The 20,756-nt window shown below is 39.8% G+C and overlaps 1 protein-coding gene across 1 annotated transcript in view; it reads left to right on the top strand.

Moving 5' to 3' along the window:
- The first annotated feature begins 10,043 nt into the window (after positions 1 to 10,043).
- The window catches only part of LOC147619329 (fe(II)/2-oxoglutarate-dependent dioxygenase 4-like), a 23,432-nt gene continuing 12,719 nt past the window's right edge, over positions 10,044 to 20,756 (top strand). Inside the window, exons 1-4 of the mRNA XM_086773433.1 lie at positions 10,044 to 10,271; positions 10,496 to 10,712; positions 10,984 to 11,315; positions 11,484 to 11,743. Of these exons, the coding sequence (XP_086629559.1) occupies positions 10,044 to 10,271; positions 10,496 to 10,712; positions 10,984 to 11,315; positions 11,484 to 11,743 (1,037 nt within the window). The remainder of the gene's footprint in view (positions 10,272 to 10,495; positions 10,713 to 10,983; positions 11,316 to 11,483; positions 11,744 to 20,756) is intronic.

The raw sequence follows: 20,756 nt of genomic DNA, 5'->3' as shown, positions 1-20,756 counted from the left end.
TTAGACTCGAGGAATTGCTTGCAGCCAAGTCTACTACGCTGTGGTACAGGGAGGCGTGGGCTGGGAAAATAGACACCCCCCACCCTAAGATGTTTTCTTTACTCAAAAGGAAAAAAGCCAGAGATCTTATTCCCTTGGTTAAGAAACCTAATGGCCAGGTTGCTGCTTCTGAAGAGGAAAACCTTCAAGTCATCAAGAACCATTTTCTTAACTTGTTCTCCACCGTCTTGCCTCCCACTCAGGAAATTACCGCAGCTAGAGCCAAAATCGCTCTCTCACTAGGAAAAAAATGGTCAATCCGTCACTGGCTATGAAACTAGATGCCCCCTTCTCTGAGAAGCAGGTGAAAGATGCTATCACTCACCTCAAAAAGGGGAAGTCCCCTGGGGAAGATGGGATCCCAAATGAATTCTTCCAAGCCTTCAAAGTTGAGCTCACCCCACATATCTTAAACATCTAGAAAGAAGACATGAGGAAGGGTGGCCTGGCTGAGAAGTCCAATGTGGGGGTTATTAAGTTAATTCACAAAAAGGATGATAAGGATGACTTGGGAAACTGGAGGCCCATAACATGTCTCTCTTCTCTCTCTACAAAGTCTTTGCTCATATCCTGATGACAAGGAGAATCAACCCCTATATGGATGAGTGGATCCTGAAGAGCAAAAAGGTTTTATTAAGGGGAGATATATCCTTGATGCTATATGGATGAGTGGATCGTGAAGAGCAAAAAGGTTTTATTAAGGGGAGATATATCATAAGTCTATGGGAAGGCATGGAACATGCTGAAAGCTTTGGGAAAAACTACATCTTTCTGAAAATAGATTTTGATAAAGCCTATGACAGAATTGATTGGTCCTTCCTCTTCCAATCCTTGCATGACATTGTCCTTAACAAGAAATTCATCAAATATGTTCAAACCCTCTTGGTGGGAAATGCTTCCTCAAGGGTTTGCCGTTAACGGGTCCCTCCTCTGAAGAAGTCCATAAGACAAGGGTGCCCCCTGCTTTTTGCCATTGTTGCTGATGCCTTGGGGTGGTTGGTGAATGAGGAATTATCCAACAACAATATCAAGGGCATCTTTGTCCCTAACAGAGCTGATCCCTTATGTCTGCAACTTTTCGCTGGTGACACCAATGCCCTTCTCCGTAATGAGATTCAGACTGAAGCCCACTTCATGGCCTGCCTGGATACCTTATGTTTAGCCATTGGTTCCCAAATCAATCATTCCAAGACCAGTTTCAGAGTCTTTGAAGGGGTGCCTCCTCCCGCTATATTGGCTGCAGGTTGTAAGGCTATTTCGAAAGGGGTAGTTTTCAGGCTATTGGGCATACCCATGGGGTTTAATATATCTGTCAAATAGAGATGGGATTTCGTTATGCTGAAGCTCAAAAGTCAGGTTATGAAAATGGAGTCATATAAATACGGGGGTTGCTTCTCGAGCTTTTGTACTTAACCATTTCATTATCCCCTCTGTGGTCTATTTTCTTGCCTGCTGGAGACCCTCCAAAACCCAATTGAACTCCCTAAACTCAATCATGGGGAACTTCCTATGGGGAGGTTCCTTAGACAAAAAGAAGATCACCAAGGTTGCCTTTCATGTATGCTGTATGAATAAAGAACAGGGGGGTTTGGGCATCATCAACATCGGAATGCTGGCTGAAAAACTTGCAGCAAAATGGATTCAAACGGCCATCTTCTCCAAGGATGTATGGGCAGACCTGCTCAAAAGGAATGTGGACAAATTTTGTTTAAAAAATAAAAGGGCTTGGAAAGGGTTCTCTCTCAACAACGAGGCTCTTTTCTCTAAAGCCCACCTTTCTCCTACTGGGAGCAAGCTCTGTTGCAGAATGTGGGAGTCATGGATGGGATTGAAGAATCTTTTTTCCTTCCAGATGTATACCAAGAGGGGCCGGTATGCATATGCAACTGATTTAGTTTGGTTTGGGCATCTGGTTAAGCCTATTTCCAAGGACCACTTACAGATAGGCCTTTCTTGTTTCAAAGAAGGGGTGAAGTTGTGGGCAGACCTATGCGACTCATCTGGTATGTCAAACAATGTTCAAGTAAGTAACAAGTTCTCGTTACAACAGGGTGGTGTTGAGCTGATTGTGCAAAGATGCAATGAATTGAAGGTTGTCATTCCCTATGAGAGAAAATGTGATTACAAAGAGTTTTCTAAAGCTCTTAGTTGGGGTTCTTCAACGAACCTTGCCAAGCTTCCAAACCCTCATAGTGCAGTCAACCTGGACCTCAAACTCAACAAAAGGTGGTCTCTGAATTGGAATAAGCATCAATGGTCATTTCGCTTCAAAATAATTTTGGCCTTTGCTCAAGAAAGGAAGCATGCAATTCTGGCTTGGCTGGTGGTCCACAAAGCAATCTGAACGCAACAGAGGGCTCTGAAGTTGGGTCATGGGAATGGTTTATGTCCTCGGTGCAATTCAAATCCGGAGACGGTCCCTCATCTCTTTTACTCCTGCCCAGACAGTTCCTGAGTGTGCTTAATGAGGCCTTTGGGAAGATTAGAAGCTCCCCGCTCAACTGGAAAGAAGTGCTTTTAGGGGAATGTCGTCAGTTTGACCCCTTAACTTGGCAGTCTGTTAGATGTCTCCTATTGTGGTATGTTTGGAAATAAAGGAATGAAGCTCTCTATGAAATTAAAACTAATCATAATTTCTTTCTTTTTCTGGACAGTATTATAAAGTTGGCCAAGCAAATACAACCAAGTGACGAACGTTCGAAAGCTAGTCGTCGTCGCGCTGGCTGGTTTTACCATGGAGGAAGTGGAGGAAAGTGCTGAGTTCTTCTTTCTCCCAAACTAGGGAAAGCATGTGTCAAGGCTTGGAGAAGGAATGTCACAGAAGGCTTCACTATGCGGTCCATTGGGTTTAGCCCATTGAGGCTTTTGGGGGTCCATTACACCTTGTCATGTTCATTGCATCGTGTACAGGCGTTTGTGGAGGGATAAATTACACCCTTTCATTCATGTTCAGGTCACTGGTTTTTCTACCATATGTCTCTGTTGGTTCAGTTTTTGGTTTGGTAGCTAAAGCATTTGTTTAGCTGTCTTTAGGGTCCCCCCATGGACCTTCCTCATGGGGCGCTGTAACTCCACCCTTTTTTAATATATTATCATGTTTTTACGAAAAAAAAATCCAGCATAAATTATGATTGGTTCTCATAATACTTATATCTACCCTTTCCAGAAGCATTTTGTTCTCCAATTATATCCTACTGTTTATTGATTTTTGTACGGGAGTAATTTATTAGGTCTATTTTTCAAAAAAGGGCTGGTATATTAGAGAAGAAGGGAGGAATCCAAGATACAAATGCCACGTGTCCAACATGCAGTGGACAAGTGGCTCAAGAGAAGCGTGTCGTAGCATGTGCCTACACGTGTCATCACATGCAAATTGTCTCTCTACTGGCTATCTGTCACTTCCACTCGATTGGGGCAGCTCCACCCTGCATGCAAACTTATCTCTCGTTCGATTCTGCACCTGGGGGTGGCTTGATGAGGCTCATCTCTTCACCCTTTCTGGCGCACAGCTTCCTCAGCTCACAGGGATCTGTCTTCATCACGATTTTCCTCCCGGCGAGACCTTGGTGTGCTTTGAGAGGGTGCTCCTGGTGAGGTGGAGGAGGCAAGTTCTCAGGTAATTTTCCTGGTTGTTCTACTTTATTCATTATGCTGCTGCTTCGAGGGATGGGAGGCATCCAATGAGCGTCTCCTTTGAATGGCGGTCTCCCCGGTCAGCCTGGAGCCTCTGGTTCTTCTACAGAGAATTGCTGGTGGGGTGCTGAGATGTCCGCTGAGCTGGGCCGCTTCTCCTCCTCCTTCCTAGTGACGATCGGTCTCCCCTCTCTTCTTCCCCTCGCAAAAGGTCTGCCTATCCGGAGGGTCCTTCTTGCTCATCACTCTGAGCGACGGATGGGGCTTGCTGGGGAGCATCTTCTTGCTATTGGTATCACTTCCTCTCCCTTTTTAAACTATTTCAATCCATGTGCAGGAGCCCTTAATGGGGTCAAAGGGGGATCTCCCTCGGTATGGTACCTTCTTTCAACTTGGTTCACCAGCACGACAAGAGGCGGGCAGGCTTCCTCTCTCAGGTACCGGTTGAGCAAGTTCAGGGTGTCTCTGCTCTGATTCTTTTCCTTTCCTTGCAGGTGCATCAAAGGGATGTGGGGCTTTACCTGGTTGTTCGAGTTCCTCCCTTTTGCAGGCTCTCTCAAAGGGACGCTGGAGGATTTTCCATCTGTGTGGTTCCTTCATCTTTCTTGATCCACGAATCCGACTGGAGGAGGAACAGTCCGACTGGAGGAGGAACAGCCTGTCCTGCAGGTCACTTGCCGAGGCTTATCCCTCGTTGACTCTGCCTTCTTGCAGGGATCTGGTTGGCATTTATATTGTACTTTGATAGCATCCTGAATCAGATGTCTATTGTATCCTACTGTGGGGGTTCGCATTGAATATTCTGATTAGAGGCATGATAGCTGCATGTAGAGCGTCTTTACAGACTACAGATTAATTCAATTAGTGATCTGTCTTTGGTCATGACTAGACTGATTTTTTCTCTGATTGAGTCCAGTTTGGACTTGGTAAAGTCTGAGGCTTTCTTGTTGTATTTGATTTCTAGCTTTTTCTCAGAGCTGATTAGAGAAGGCAATCTTTTAGACCAGTATCTGCTGCATGTTGTGCTTAGACTAACTGAAAGCGGAGGTCCTTTGATTTCTGGATTGTTGAACGTTGCTGCTATTCTCAGCATCCATGCCCCATTTAGATACTATGTTTTGAAGTAGATTGAAAGATTGAGAGATGTGTTGGCACTGTAGGAAAATGTGTATATCATCTTCTGGGAGTCCACATCTTGCACATTGATTAGATGTCACATTGAATTTAGCTGCCTTGGCTTGGGTCCATAGGGCTCTATAAGCAATGAGCCATGCTAGGCATGACTTCTTGGGGTCAGTGTGGGGGTTCCAGAGGTTCTTGAGGATATTGTACCATTTTTTTCGGTCCCACTGAGTGTTCCATCTACGGTTGAGGGGTAGGTGGATGGGTGGAGCTTTACTCATCTTAGGGATGGGGAGAAGAGGTTTATTGCCTGTCCATTGGTAAGCACAGATGTTGAAGGGAGAGGGGTTGTTTAGCTTCCAGGTCTCCTGCTGATCCCATTTCGAGGTTCTGCTTTGCACGAGATCCAGCTCAGGGGTCCTGCAGTCGAATTTAGCCACAAGTTCAGCTCTTGAAAGCCAGGTTCTGAGATGTTGATCCCTAAGATCTGCCCAGGTTACAATGCCTCTCTTGTGAAGGTTTAGCGCTATTTGGGCTTCCTCTGGCTGGAGGGGGGGAAAGGGAGACTGGACCACCAACAGGAGTCCCAGGCCAGAGCGCCTTTTGAAATACGGAGGTTTGGGGCTGGGTTTAGGTACATTTTGATGTTATTCCAAGCTTTCCATATTGAGAACACTAGTTGACTGCCTTTGGGAGAGATGGGGAACTTGGAAATAACTATGGTTGAGAGGGGTAGATTGTTCCATTTATTGAAGCCCGTGATGACAAACCTGGGGGTGTCCTTGAGAAGAAGTTGAGCCCAGTCTTCAGAGGGGTTAGCACATGCTCTTATGATCCACTTAGCTGCCATTCTATTGGCAGTGATCCTGATATCCTGAATACCTAGTCCTCCCTTTGCTTTAGGGGTGGTGCAGATGTCCCACTTGACTTTGGGTATGCTCTTGTTCCAAGGGTCGCCGCCCCAGAGAAAGTTCCTGCACAGCTTGGTAAAGTTGTTGAGGTCAGAATCTGGTGGCTGATAAAATAGATGGTATAGGGCAGAATGAAGTGGTTGAGAACCATGATCCTCCCTGCCAAAGTAAGCTATCTTCTTTTCCATCTCAGAAGCTTGTTGTCTATTTTTTCCATGACCCACTGCCATCTTTGTCTTAGAGTGACCTTAAAGCCCATAGGTATTTCTAGGAGCCTGAAGATCTCACCGTCCTGGATGAGATTGCAGCCTGCTTCCTTTAGCCAGTCAGGCAGTGGTTCTATGAGTGTTTTGATGCCTGTTTTATAATGGTTGATTGAAGAACCTGAGGCCATGCGATAGATTTGTAAGCATTCCCAGAGAGCCTTTATACTTCCTTCTTCATTGGCTATCAAGCAATTAGTGTCATCAGCAAACATCTGTGTGCACATCTGATCTCCATTAGGGAGCTTTATTCCAGCTATCTCTCCTTTTTTCATCTTGTCCTTGATGAGCCAGTTGAGGCCGTCTGAGGCTATGGCATATAAGAGGGGGGCTAACGGGCAGCCTTGTCTGATGCTCTTTTGAAGCGGGAAGGGGGCAGAGAGCTCTCCGTTGTAGATTATCTTGGCTTTGGCATTGCCGAAGAGGGTTTTGACCATGTGGGTGAAGTGGGGTCCCAAACCCATATCCCTTAAAGATTGGAGGATGAAGTCCCAGTGGATTCTGTCATATGCTTTTTCAAAGTCGATCTTTATGAAGAGAAAATCCTGATTAGTTTTCTCTGCATATTCAAAGCCTTCCCAAAGAGCTATGATGGCGTCTAGGATGTATCTGCCCTTGATGAATCCTTTCTGTTCCTTATTAATCCAGCTATTCATGTGCTCGGATAGATGGTGGGCAAGGGCTTTGGCGATGATCTTGTAGACACTGTTAAGCATGGTAAGAGGTCTCCCGTTTCCTACGTCCTCCTTGGGGCCTTTTTTGTGAATAAGCTTGATAAGGCCTTGATTAGATTGGGTGGGCAATGCTCCGTATTTGATCGCTTCTTGCCACACTTGGAGGATGGGGTCTACTAATACCTCGCTGAAGGTTTGGTAGAATTCAGCAGCCAAGCCGTCTTCCCCTGGGCTTTTATTAGGTTTGAGAGATAAAATTACCTCTTTTATTTCCTCGTGGGAGATGTCCCGCTCCAGAACTTTTGCTAGATTAGGAGGAACAGTGGCTTCCCTTACATCTTTGATGGTCTGCATGGCCTTCAGCTTGCTTTGAGGGGGGGGTCCTGCTTCAAGGAAGATATCCCTGTAGTATTCAGTTAGGAGCAGCTTGTTCTCCTCGTGGTTGCTAGCCTTAACTCCATTCTTGAAGCAGAGGAGGGGGAGGTGTTCTTGTCTTTGTTTCACTTTTAGCATCTTGAACATTTCTTTGCTCGGCCTATCAGCTTTACCTGCTTGCTGGAGGGCTATTTCCTCCTCCCTTTTGATTTGAGCTCTGAGCTAGTTAAGGTTTCCAGGGTTGGTAGAAGACTCCTGCATCCGAAGCTGCGATTGAAGTTTTCTGAGCCTGCTGGTCCTGTGGGCTGTAACCTCCTTCCTTACTTGCTTTAGGAGGTTTTGAGTGGATTTGATGGCGAGGTTCCAAGCTTTAGCCGGGGGGAGGTTGTAAGAGAAGAAGGATTTCCAGATTTGGACTATTTCTTCCTTAACCAGAGGTAGTTTAAAAAGGGCTGGATCAGTGTGGAACCAGCCAGCCTTGTGTCTAGTGTCTTGATTATCCATGGTGGTGATAATGGGATAGTGGTCAGAGATGCAAGTCATAGTGTCAACCAGACATTCACATCTGTTGTGCTTTGCAACAATTTCGTTGCTAGCATAGGCTCTGTCCAGCCTGGCTTTCCTGGTGAGCTCCCCTATTGAATAATTCTGCCACGAAAATATTCCTTCCTGGCCTAGGTCTTGAAGATTGAGTTTGTGTTTGACTTTCTCCCAAGCAAGCTTTTCTCTTCCAAATAGGGCCTGACCCTTGGCTTGGAACCTGTCTTGGAGGGATTCTACCATGTTGAAGTCTCCCAGGATGAGGGTGGGGGCCTGCAGGTTGAGGAGAGAGTTCTAGGTATCAGTCCTTTGCTTTTGGGGTCCGGGGCGTAGATCCCAACAAGAGTGAAGTTGTTTAGGTAAACTGCTATCCATTGGTTGTTGTATCCGATGTGGAATCCCTTCAGCTCAGAGCTAAGGTCGAGGTGTATGCCCACAGCCAAACCTCCACTTCCCTGTGAATGCAGGGTGTGAATCCAGAAGTGGGCGGGAGAAATAGTGTTAAGCCTTCTGTTCAACTCCTCTCTTGTAGTCTTAATCTCCACTAAAACAATGATGTCCAAGAATCCTTTGGTTTTAAGCCACTGTCTGACAAGTTGAGCTTTCTTCAAGTCAGTTAGGCCTTTTACATTGAAGCTGGTTATTTTCATTATCTTTTATTGGGGGGTTTGCTTGATCCTCCCTTGGTGGCTGACTGGGGGGTGGCACCGAGTTGAGCTCTCCCTCTCTTGAGCTCTTTACTAATCTCCATATCATTGGGTATAGCAGGCTGTAGAACTGCTCTGTTCTCCTTTGCTGGGCTGGAAACAGTACCCATTTCTGCATCGTCAAGGTTATCCACCTCCTTCTCTAGTCTCAGCTTGTTTAATGGAGTACTTTCCACGCAGTCCTGTTCCTCTTCAGTAGCCCCTGGTTCTGGAATGGCAGCCAGGATTGAGTACCTGTTAGGCTTTATTATAGGCGCAGAGGTTTTAGGTTTGAAAGTTGGTTTGCATCTGCTGCCTACTGTAGAATCAGGCTCTTTGGAATTAGATGGCGGAGTGGATGAGGAGGGGGGGGACTGGACTAAGGGCTGAGGGGGGGGAGCTTTGTTAGCTAGGTGGGGAAGAATGATTTGAGGGTTCTTGATAGGACAGTTTCTGATGAGACGACCCTATTTCCCACAGTGAAAACAGGAGTTTGGTAGGTGCTTGTAGAGAATAGGTTGGGTGAGAGAGAACTCCCCACAACCAATGGAGATCTCTTCCGGGAGGGGGAGAGACAAGTCTAGCTCAACGAGGACTTGGGGGTGCCATGCAGGATTGTAGTCAGTAAAAGCTTTGGTGCCTAAAACTTGTCCTATGGGAGCTAGGATGGCTTTGATCCAAGGAGTAAGGTGAATGGGTAAGTTAGGGAGCTCTACCCACACAGGGTACACTGAAGATTTTGGGCCATCCGGGTTGAAGTCTTTGGTCCACCTCATAAAGCAGAATGGGAGGTGCCTGAACATCCATTGCCCCGAGCTGATGACTTTCATAGCCATGCTGGCCTCTTTGAACATAAATATGTAGTACCCTTTGGCCAAGGCTTGCGTGAGCGTGACCTCAACCCCTATAGGTGACCAGCTGTCTCGGATCCAGGATTTCATTGCTTCCTTGGATGGTCGCGGGCCAAAGAGCAGCCGACCAGACACCTTTCAGAGTACTCTTCTACTTTGTTCCTGACCTGCTCAATAGGAAGACTTACATGAACAGACAGGGGCTGGGGGTTACCTTTTTCAGCTGTGGTGTTAGTTTCTTTCTGTTGGGCGCCATTAGTGTTTTGACTGTCTTCCTTTGGGGGGATGGGGGCTTCTTTGGGTTGATCACCGCTTTTTGTGGCTAACAGCTGCTCTTTAGCTTCCTTGAGTTCTTGCATGAGACGGGAGTTTTCTTCCATTACTGAGTCTATTAAAGAGTCGTCTCCCCAAGGTTTGTCTGGGAGTTGGTTCCACGGGTTTGTTCTAGGACCTTGCAGAGATGAAGAGGGAGAAGCACCGGTAAAGTGACTGCTGAGCATTTGAATGGGTTTTGCAGGTGATGGGAGCTGGGGACGAACAAGGGACGGGCTCCTCCTCTCAGTGCCCATGCACTTGGGAGGGCATCCGCCCGCAAAGAAGGAGAGACGACGATGCAGCTTGAGAGGCGGGAAGCAGGAGGCGGGAAGCGATTCACCCTTTTGTTCTTTTCGATCTGTAGCTAAACACGTAATTTATTAGGTCTATTTGCACATGTCCAATACTAATGCAATAAAGAACAAAGCCGTTCATAGTATTTAAACGTACGGAGGATATTCATCATGTGTAAATTTGAAGTATCTGGATGGCTTCTGTTCCTCTCTCACGCGCTCTGTGTCTCGCACATATTAATCCTTCCTTCTTTTAGCTGGCTCGCTCTCGCTCTCTCTCTCTCTCTCTCTCTTTCTCTCTCTATCTCACTCACACACACACACACACACACACACACACAATGGTTGAATATATAGAGCAACCTCAGATTCGAAGCATCAAGGCGCTGGGACTTCGGCATGTGCCTGCCCAGTATATACGCCCACCCGAGGAGAGGCCTTGCCTCTCCGAGACTGCTAACTGCACCCTTCAAGTGCCAATTATTAACCTTGCAAACTTCCATGGACAAGCCAGGGCCCAAATTACCAAAGAAATTGGGCTCGCCTGCGTCGAGTGGAGCATCTTTCAGGTACTGAAAAGCACCAGTATCCCTGCAACTGCCCGTACTTTGCATTCATTAAGAGCCCGAAATATTGGCTTTCTGTGACGGTAAGCTGCAGGAGCTTGCTTTCATAGTATCAAAGAGCCAACCTTGCACAACCACCAACGTTTGCATTAAATTCTGCAACAGTAAGCTGCAGGCGCCTACCTTACAAAACCAACTTTTGAATTAAATTTTGATGTAATTATAAGGTGATTAATCATGGTGTCGCGCCAGCCTTACAAAGCCAACTTTGGGGTGCTGTTGCCGACTTCTTTGCATTGCCAACCGAGGACAAAATGCGATTAATCTCGGAAGACCCATCTTGTCCATTGAGCTTCGTCACTGGCTTTGTTACCCACGAAAGAATTCGAGAGTGGAAGGACACCTTAGGATTCAAACCTTCCCCTACCATGGATGTCAAGCAGACTTTCTAAGGTGAGCTTTCGGACACAAAAAAAGATCCTCCCTTCCAATATATATTGTTACATCTTTAGCGTTTCATCTATTCCATTTTGATAGCTTAATTTTTCACGTGAATGAATTTTCAAGGATCAATATAAGAGTCTTGAAGGTACCCCCTTGTCGGTGTTCCTATATCATGTTACACGTTAAAGTTGTTGAATCATCATACGTACTTACAATTATGCCCTTTATAATGTCTTCGGAACTCCCTTGGTGGACGTTGTTGAATCATCATTTGTTCATACTCCGAGGGCCCCTATATTAGACTTTCATAAACAAATGGCTACCGTTGCACACATTCTATGTGGAGCAATTTTTGCAATTTTGGCATTGGAGGCCAAGGCCTTTTATAAGCATATTTATCGACAAACCATGGGATGCAATTACTACCCTACTTGTCTAGAGCCAGAGCTTACACTTGGGTTGAGTTCCCATTCAGATTTTGGATCACTCACAATCTTGATTGAAGATGAAGTGCTAGGATTGCAAGTTAGAAAAGGAGATGAATGGGTCAATGTGAATCCTATATCAAATTCATTTGTTGTCTTTTTGGGAGACCAAATTGAGGTACGTTTTGATGCATGCCATGCAAGAAGCATTAAAAGCCACTTAAATAAGATTTTGTAGACATATTGTACGTGGGTGAATGGCATTCTATTGCATGTATTACAACCACTTTAACACAACAAGACATTTCTGATGTAATGATGTTCTTATACTTATCTTCTTTCACATATATTAACAAATGGACACTATAAGAGTGTTGAACATCGCGTTGTCACAAATATAAAGAAGCCAAGAATGTCCATTGCTTGTTTCTATGGTCCAAGTGAGCATGAAAAGGTGGGACCTTTAGACAAGTTTGTGAGTGATGAAAGTTCAACTACATACAAAGAAACCATTTTTAGTGACTATCTTAAGAATGGATTCAGTAAAGGACTAAATGGCAAGTCCAATCTCGAATTTAGTAGGGATCATCAATCCATTCCCCCCAAGTAACAAAGAATTCCATTGTCTTTCGAATGTACACATGGTAGTACCTTATGATCAAACTCATCATGCCTTTCTCTTTGTAAAATAGGGAAAAAATAATCATATAGAGGTTTATGTTAGGCCATCCTTTGTCCTATATAGGTAGTAGATTATGGTCAAAATCATCAAGCCTTTCTCTGTGTAAAATAGAAAACAAATAATCTTAAAGATGTATGTTCGTTTTCTTCTATCTTTTGAAAGGAAGAATGTTAAAAAAACATTGCCAAAAGCATGAAGCCTCTCTATGTAAAATAGTTAAAAAAAAGCACATAGAGTTTTATGTTAGTTTTCCTCTATTTTTTCAAAGGAACAATGTAAAAAAACACTCTTTGCCCCCTAAATTTGAACTTAAATCAATAGTGAAGTGACTCTCTCTCTCTCTCTCTCTCTCTCTCCACACACACACACACACATATATACGTCTATATGTATATATGTGTGTGTGGAGAGAGAGTCACTTAAATCAATAGTGAAGTGACTCTCTCTCTCTCTCTCTCTCTCTCTCTCCACACACATATATGCGTCTATATGTATATGTATATACATACATATATATAGACATGTCTATATGTATGTGTGTGTGTGTGTATGTGTATTATATATGTATATATGTAAATATATACATACATATACATTACACATATACATAAATATAGATGTGGGTGTGTGTGTCTCGTCTTCGTGTTTGTGTGTGTGTGCATATGTATATATGTATTTATGTTTGTAGTGTATATATATGTATAAATTTATATAAAATACATATATACATACATACCTACCTATATGTATGCATGTATGTAGTATATATATATATATATATATGTGTACTCGTATGTATATAAATATATATACATACACACACACACGTATACACATATCTACCTACATACCTACAAATATACATATACGTATATATGTACATACATATATACATGTGTGTGTATGTATGTATGTACATACATACCTACATACATATATGTGTGTGTGTGCATGCGCACGTGTCTATGTACACACACACACACGCACACACACACACATACTATGATGTGTTTGAGGATTTGTGAGAATGCATCAATTTGTGTTTGTGGAAGTGTTAAGAGGGTATTTTCCTGACTAGTTTGCATGCACACCATCATTAATAGTGTCATGTCCTTCAATAGTCCCTGCCAAAAGCAATGTTGAGAAGCATGCAGAAGGTAAGAGTACAAAGAATGCATGAACACACTTTAAAGAAAGGTCATCGTCACCAATTAGAATTCCTCCAAAAACAACAATCCCCTCATGGGAGGATTTTTGGAATTTTGGAAGATAGATGGAGATTTTGTTTTTTTTTTAATAGAAAAATAGTGTTTTCATAAGGTGAATTTTAAAAATAAAATGGTGGTTGATTAGGCTCTGCCCAACTTAGTTTAAACACCTAATAACTATGATTAGTGTAGGATTAGGGCATCTTCACCACAGCCATGCATTCTTGGTACACTCATGTTTTAACACCGTAAAAGCACAATAGGGTGGCATGGTTCGAACCCAAGCCAAGGCACATACTAGCTCTCAAGCTCTTTCATTGGCCAAGCAGCCACATGCAAACTACATGTTGATGGAGGCAATCGACGATGATATACAATGCCTTCTCCCTTAGGCTATACTTTACACATTGTGCTCACATTTGCCAATGCGATGTTGATGACAATGGTGATGATTATGATCTTGCCTTTGTGCACAGTACATCAAATCTCCCTCCCTTCCAATATTGTTACAAATTCTAATTAACACATCTTTTTAGCATTGCATCTCTTCCATCTTAATTTTTCATTGTAATATACGTGAATGAATTTTCAAGGATCAATACAAGAGTCTTGAAGGTTTACTTGATTATGGATTGTATCCTCTTCATGTTCTTATATCATGTTATATGTTCAAGTTATTGAATCATCCTTACAATTATGCCTTTTATGTCTTTCGAACTCCTTTGGTGGTCTTATATTATGTTATACATTTGAATGTTGTTTGAATCATCATTTGTACATACTCCCAGGGCTCCTATATTAGACTTTCATAAACAAATGGCTACATTGCATACATCCTATATGTGAAGAAATTTTTGCAAGTTTGGCATTGAAGTCTTAGGCCTTTTATAAGCATATTTATCCACAAACCATGGGATTCAATTGTCTAGGGCCAAAGCTTACATTTGGGTTGAGTTCCCATTCAGATTCTGGGTCACTCACAATCTTAATGCAACATGAAGTGGTAGGACTGCAAGTTAGAAAAAGAGATGAATGGGTCAATGTGAATGCGATATCAAATTCATTTGTTGTATTTTTGGGAGACCAAATTGAGGTATGTATGCCATGCATGAAGCATTAAAGATTTTGTAGACATATTGTATGTGGCTCAATGGAATTCTATTGCATGTACTACATACACTTTGACACAACAAGACATTTTTGATGTAATGATGTTCTCATACATACTTCTTTCACATATATTAACAAATGGACACTATAAGAGTGTCGAACACATCAAGTTCTCACAAACCAAAAGAAGCCAAGAATGTCCATTACTTGTTTCTATGGTCCAAGTGAGACCATGAAAAGGTGGGACCTTTAGGAAAGTTTCTGAGTGATTAAAGTACGACACTTGGATGGCGATAAGGAAAAAGCTTGTGGTGGGACAAAAGTGCCCATGGCATCACTACATGGCCTCACTATAGTACTACCATAAATATGAGTAGTAACCCTAAGGTGTCTGTTCACACCTGGATGACCGAGGGGAAAAAACTTGGTGGGATAAAAGTGCCCGTGACATCAATACATGGCCTCACTATAGTACTACCATAAATCTCTAATGTGCTAATTGTGATAACAATTTATTATGTGGTAGACTATTTAGGTCCTAATACATTTACAAAATGTGTTAAGAAGTTGGTAGACTATTTAGGTTATAGTAAATCTAAAAAATGAGTTAAAATTAATCCCAAGAAAACTCCTGCTAGACTATTTCAAAATGTTGTGCCTTTTTTTAACAACTTTACAACAAGGATATTTTAGTAGAATTATGAAAGATATATTTCATCCTCTATTGTATGAAAGATATGAAAGATATTTTAGTAGAATTATGAAAGATATCTTTCATCCTCTATTGTATGTATGTATGTATGTATCTATTTTAGTAGAATTATGAAAGATATATTTCATCCTCTATTGTATGTATGTATGTATGTATGTATGTATATATATATATATATATATATATATATATATATATATATATATATATATATATAGTACGAACTAATGCTAGTGGCACTAATATAGAAGCCTTCTTAAGGTAAGATAGAAAACGAATTGATAGCCTTTGCAAAAATAAAAAAGGGCTTTTTTGCATGTTTCCTCATGACCCGTGGTCTACTTGTAATCTCGAGCAAAGTGTCACTTGACTTATGAGTCATGGTTGTAAGTTATACTACATTTTTAAGGTCTATAAGCATTACATGTGTTGTTATTATGTTTGAGTTTATATGGATCATGAAACTTTGAACTATTTTTATAACTTCCTCTCAATGGTTAACGAGGCTAGGTGGGAAGAGATAATGAAAAAAGAAGTGCATTTGAAAACTATTTATAAAGGAAAAGAAATTATAATGGATAAGGAATTACCTTTGATATTGCATTAAAAAAAGGTTTAATGATTAAGATAAGAAAACATTGCAAGATATTAAGGAATCTTGAACCCATTATTATTACATTCAATCTATGAGGTCTAAGGCTGGTATATGAAACAAAGAAAATACTGAGATCGCCATCGAACTAATTATTAATTCCACATAGATATTGAGAAACTTTTATTATAAGGAATTGAATTCTCTAGAAGATTGTCCATAGAGCTTATTACATGAACTTATGAGATCTAATAAAGAAAGTAATACATTAATATCATGATAGTTCTTGTGTAAAAAAACAAGGGAAAAGCCACGGAGCTTGAAAAGCCATAGAGCTTATTACATGAACTTATGAGATCTAATAAAGAAATTAATACATTAATCTCATGATAGTTCTTGTGTAAAAAAACAAGGAAAAAGCCACGGAGCTTGAAAAACATACTTATTTGAGGTAATAATGAAATAAAGATACCAACAACGTTTCAAAATGTTATTTTTTGGTACTAGGTTTTTTATTTTGAAAAACAAAATGTGTAAGGTTTCTTAGTCCTATGAAAAAAAAATGTCAAAAAATAATATATGTGGAGTTAGTAATGGATAGGAAAGGAAAAGGACACTTAGTAGTACCAAGTGAATTACCTAAGCTAGTGCATTCCTAGTCAAGAGAAAGTAAAATATCCACAAGCTACAATCTTCTCTATTCATGTGTTTTGTTTACATTAGGAGGGGTATATTAATTCAAAAACATTATAGAAATATATTTACAGGAAGGGTTTTTTAAACCAATTTTTAAAAAAAAACACAAGTTTATCAAGAAAAAGGGGTCATTTTATTCATAAAAGTATGTAAGTGTAAGGGGTTTTATAAATACCCCTTCAATGCACGTGATACATAAAAAAGTTTAGAGGCCGTGAAGCCCCCAAGGTTTTGAATGTTCTTTGTTTTAGATATCATTTATGTATACTTTTAAGAAGTTTGGTATGTTAAATAGAGATCTAAGACTCATAAGTTTGGAAACATGTGTTTTGGAAGTTGGTCACTCACCTTGAGATGTGGATAAGTGGTTAAATTGAGAGAGTTTTACTAAAGTGGATAAATAACATCTTTGAGCATTTCTTGGAAGTTGGTGATGGAAAAAAGTAGAAAATATAATTTGTGAAACTTGATCTTAAGACAAAGAAACTTGATGAAAGGGATGAGGTTACAAATAGATGGCATTGTTTGCCCCATGCACATATTTGACAAGGAGCCTTAATGGTGATCTAGGAAGACGATGATAAGGATATCATGCACATAAAATGTAGTGAAAACTCAACGATCTCAATATGTAGAATGCCAAACTAGCCTATATATGGTATCCAAGGTAAATTATATCATAGGCCAACCACTATATGGACCCAATCAACCAAATCAATATGTAAAGAGCTTTGTGTCTCATTCCTAGTAGCTTAAGAACCATAAGTCTACCAACTTAGTTTTCATCAAAGATCTAGTACTAGGTTTTTCAAAGAACTTTGAGAATTTTCTAAAGCCATGATTAATTACAAAATGCAAGAAATTTTTGCTCTCCCTTTGAAGAGAGTGAGAAATGTACCAAATTTCCTTAATTAGTATAATTAATTAAGGTTATTATTGACTTTAATCTAAAAAGTTAAAAAAAAACTTCTCCTTCTTTGAAGAGAGCGAATAGTGTACCAATTTTTTACTAAGATATTATGATTCTTTTATGAATCTAAGAAAGTTACATATGAATCTAAGAGAGTGAATAGTGTACCAATTTTTTACTAAGATATTATGATTCTTTTATGAATCTAAGAAAGTTACATATGTCATTGGATTCACCTTATAACTATCCTCATGGGGTCAGAAAGGGGGAGGGGGAGGAGGGGTTGGGCTTGGGGCTAGGGATATGGTCATTGAAATATGTAAAATACCATGTGAGATTAACAAAGGGAAATAATATTTTATGGGCTTACGAAAAGATGTACATGGAGAGAAAATGTACAAAAACTTAAACGAGAAAAAAAATACATTTAGTAAAATAAGGGTAGGATTCCTATCTCTAAAATTATAGAAGGAGTTCCTCAAAATATTTAGTATTTTAATTTGTAAAACCCCCAAGAGACTACCATGTCAACCCATTGTCTCATGTTATTAAACCAAAGGCATCTTTAAACCATAGGTTTGTAATAATTTCAAAGAAATTTTGAAAGAGAGATATCACTTTGATCATGGAGTAGTATCAAAGAGAATTAAAAAACTCAGGATTCTTTTTAAGAGTGCTCTTTAAGAGTCCCCAGTTTCTTTAAGACTTCTCGTTAAAAGTCCCTAGTTTCTTTAAGATTTCTCTTTAAGATGATCTTTAAGAGTCCCTAGTTTCTTGCACACACGAGACTCCGTAAACTAGATACTTTGTGTAAAGAAGAGTCTCAATTTAGGTAAAGCTATCCTGAATTTTCCATCAAGGATGATAAATTTAGGGTCTTGGTTCTAGACTTTGGCCTTTACACTTTCAATATTTATAGTCTTATGTTTGAGGTTTCATGGTTAGCATCTCGAAAATGAACGAAATATAGGGACAAGAAAATTGAACAAAGAAATAATATCACCTCGTTGTCTTTTGATGCATTTCGATTCCCTTATGTTTTTCTTTAGGTTTCAATCAAGATCCATTGTCTTTTCATTTAGTTTTATTGTGTATTTTACTTTTCATTTAAATTACAATTTTTCAAATGTCATATTTACATATTTCTCACTTTATTTAATCTTATGTGGTTAGCATTTATGGAAACATAGATGAATGATATTGATAACTCTATTATTAAGGCTTCCTTAGTAGTGTTCATGTCCGTATTCCTTCCATTTGGAATATTCACAAATGCTTTTTAAATAATCGTGTGTCTAAGTAAATAATATAGTATATTTTCTTGTGTATTGAAGATAATGAACAAAGTTTTTCTAGTTCTTTGTCATTATTACTACAAACTTTTTCTAAAACATTTAAAAACTTTTGGAGTTTCAAATAATGTAAGCATAATTATTTTTGAAAATTTCTCGTAGATTTCTATATTTCTCTCTTGGTGGCATGATGGATTAAGTTTTTAAGGCTAAGTCCTTTCCATGTATTATAAAATAAATAGTTTGTTTGCACTAGTCACTTAAAGTATGTAACTTATTTTTCAACATGGCATATTCTAAAAAAATTAAATAATTTATTGTCATTTCATAACATTTTTCATACATATAAATAGAGTTCCATGTAGGGGTTCATTTTTTGTATTCCTTCTATAAGTTATCCATTTTTTCTTGGATTGCTCAAACATATTTTTTCTACAAAGATTAAGTTGTGATTAAAACGTGCAGAGGCTACTCAACCATAGAATCTATAAGCCTTACTTGTTGGACATGTGCTAGTTGTAATGCCTGCATATTATTACATCCAGAGTGGAATACTTGTCTCTCTAACAAGCCTTTATATTATTATATTTGGTTGTTGGACACGTGCTAGTCGCAAGGCTTGCATATGATTGCATCCAGAGTGGAGTACTTGTCTCTAAGAAGCCAAGTTTGTATTATTATACCAAGTTGCTTACCACTCCCATTTGTCCTCTTGTGGAGATTTTTGTTAGATAGCATCTAGTTTGATATCCTTGAATATGATGAACTTGTAGAAAAATGATACAAATTTTAGCATGTGTATGTTAGACAGCATCTAGTTTGACATCCTTGAATATGATGGACTTGTAGAAAAATGATATAAATCTTAGCATGCGTATGCAAAAATGCAACACGTGATTTGATTTGATGCCGCACATGATTTGATTCGATGCCCATGTGTATCTTATTATCATAATGTAACATTGTGGATAACTCCTAAACTATTCCTATTCTTAAAAAATATATCGACACTAAAGTCCTTACAAGGTTTAAAAAAAACATGACCTCTCATTGTCATATTGTAATACCAACTCCATTAACCTCTCACTTCTGTCATTTTGTAAACAACATTACTCTCTTCACTTGTTGAATAATCTACCTACATGACAAGTCCTTACAAGATGAAAAGCATGTAGCCTTGTGCCCAACTTTTATGCTGGATTGAGTGCTTCTTCCTAGCAAGGATACACGCCAAAAGGCCTAGTTAAAGCATTCGGCTTGTCATTTATGGAGTGTTGTCAAAGCTTGATCTAATCCACTTGACTCGGCCAGCTAATAAGGTATACTTGAAGTGCAAGCAACCTGAACTCAATTAAGATCAAGAAAGGGAATGTGAAATTAAAGCACGAAGAAAATGCATGCGGCGACAAAGCAATCGGTTGCGCATGCGAGAGGCTTTGTGTAGCAATGGGCTGCGCAATTCTGCATGTGCATAAAGGAAAATGCAGCCAAGGCGTTCATGGATCGATTCGCTCGCTCTGCGCGCCCCCTCTCTGCGCGCCCCCTCTCTTCTTTCTATGATGTCCATTGCGTTAGTGCGGTGGCAAGGAAAACACTCGTACAAGGAAATCATCTCATGACTTGGAAAAATCCAAGCTTAATTAATGTAGGTGTTACAATTTTTCGAAAATTGATCTGGAACAATAAAAAGAGGAGGTTTTTGTAAATTGCAAATTAGACTTAGAAGAGAAGACCAAACAGTTTTTTCTCATGTGGCAATAACCTCACAATTATTTTTTAAAAAAAGGGAAAAAAATCATGTTCATCGTATGAGTTGAAAAAATCCAAGCTTAATTAATGTAGGTGCTGAAATTTTTTGAAAATCAAACTTGAACAATAGAAAGAGAAGGTTTTTGTAAATTGCAAATTAGACTTAAAAGAGAAGACCAAATAGTTTTTTCTCATGTAGCATTATTGGAAGGGTTTAAAAGCTCTCTTAATTTTAAATAAAAATTTGTATTTTGTTTATAATACTAGGGCTTATGGCTTAAGTATAGGCGTTAGAGATTAGCAGTCAGGGGTTTGAGAGTGGATATGTCTAAAAATTTAATACCTTGGGAGTCTCGTAATAATAAGTGGTGATTTATTATAGTATTATGAGTCTCTTGGATGCTTAAATTTGTATGTTAAAATGTTTTGATCGGAGAGCTCTAAGGTTGAAATGTGAAGGTTTGAAAATTTTTTTTAAGGGCATCAAGGTTGAAAGAAAAATGCCCCATTTTTGGGCATTGTAGCCTTCAAATCATGGACATTAAAAATTATTTATTTGATTCAATCATAGCAAGGTGCCTACTCATATTTTGATTTCTTATAACCTTAGAGACCTAAATCCAAAAAAGCAAGAAAGTCAACGAAAATGGAAAGCCCCATATCCTTTA

This window comes from Cibotium barometz, chromosome 33, assembly GCF_041138505.1.
Source record: "Cibotium barometz isolate CiBa-2024 chromosome 33, ASM4113850v1, whole genome shotgun sequence".
NCBI classification, from domain to species: Eukaryota; Viridiplantae; Streptophyta; class Polypodiopsida; order Cyatheales; family Cibotiaceae; genus Cibotium; species Cibotium barometz.
Note: the sequence above shows the minus strand (reverse complement) of the source record. Positions and strands in the feature narration are given on the sequence as shown.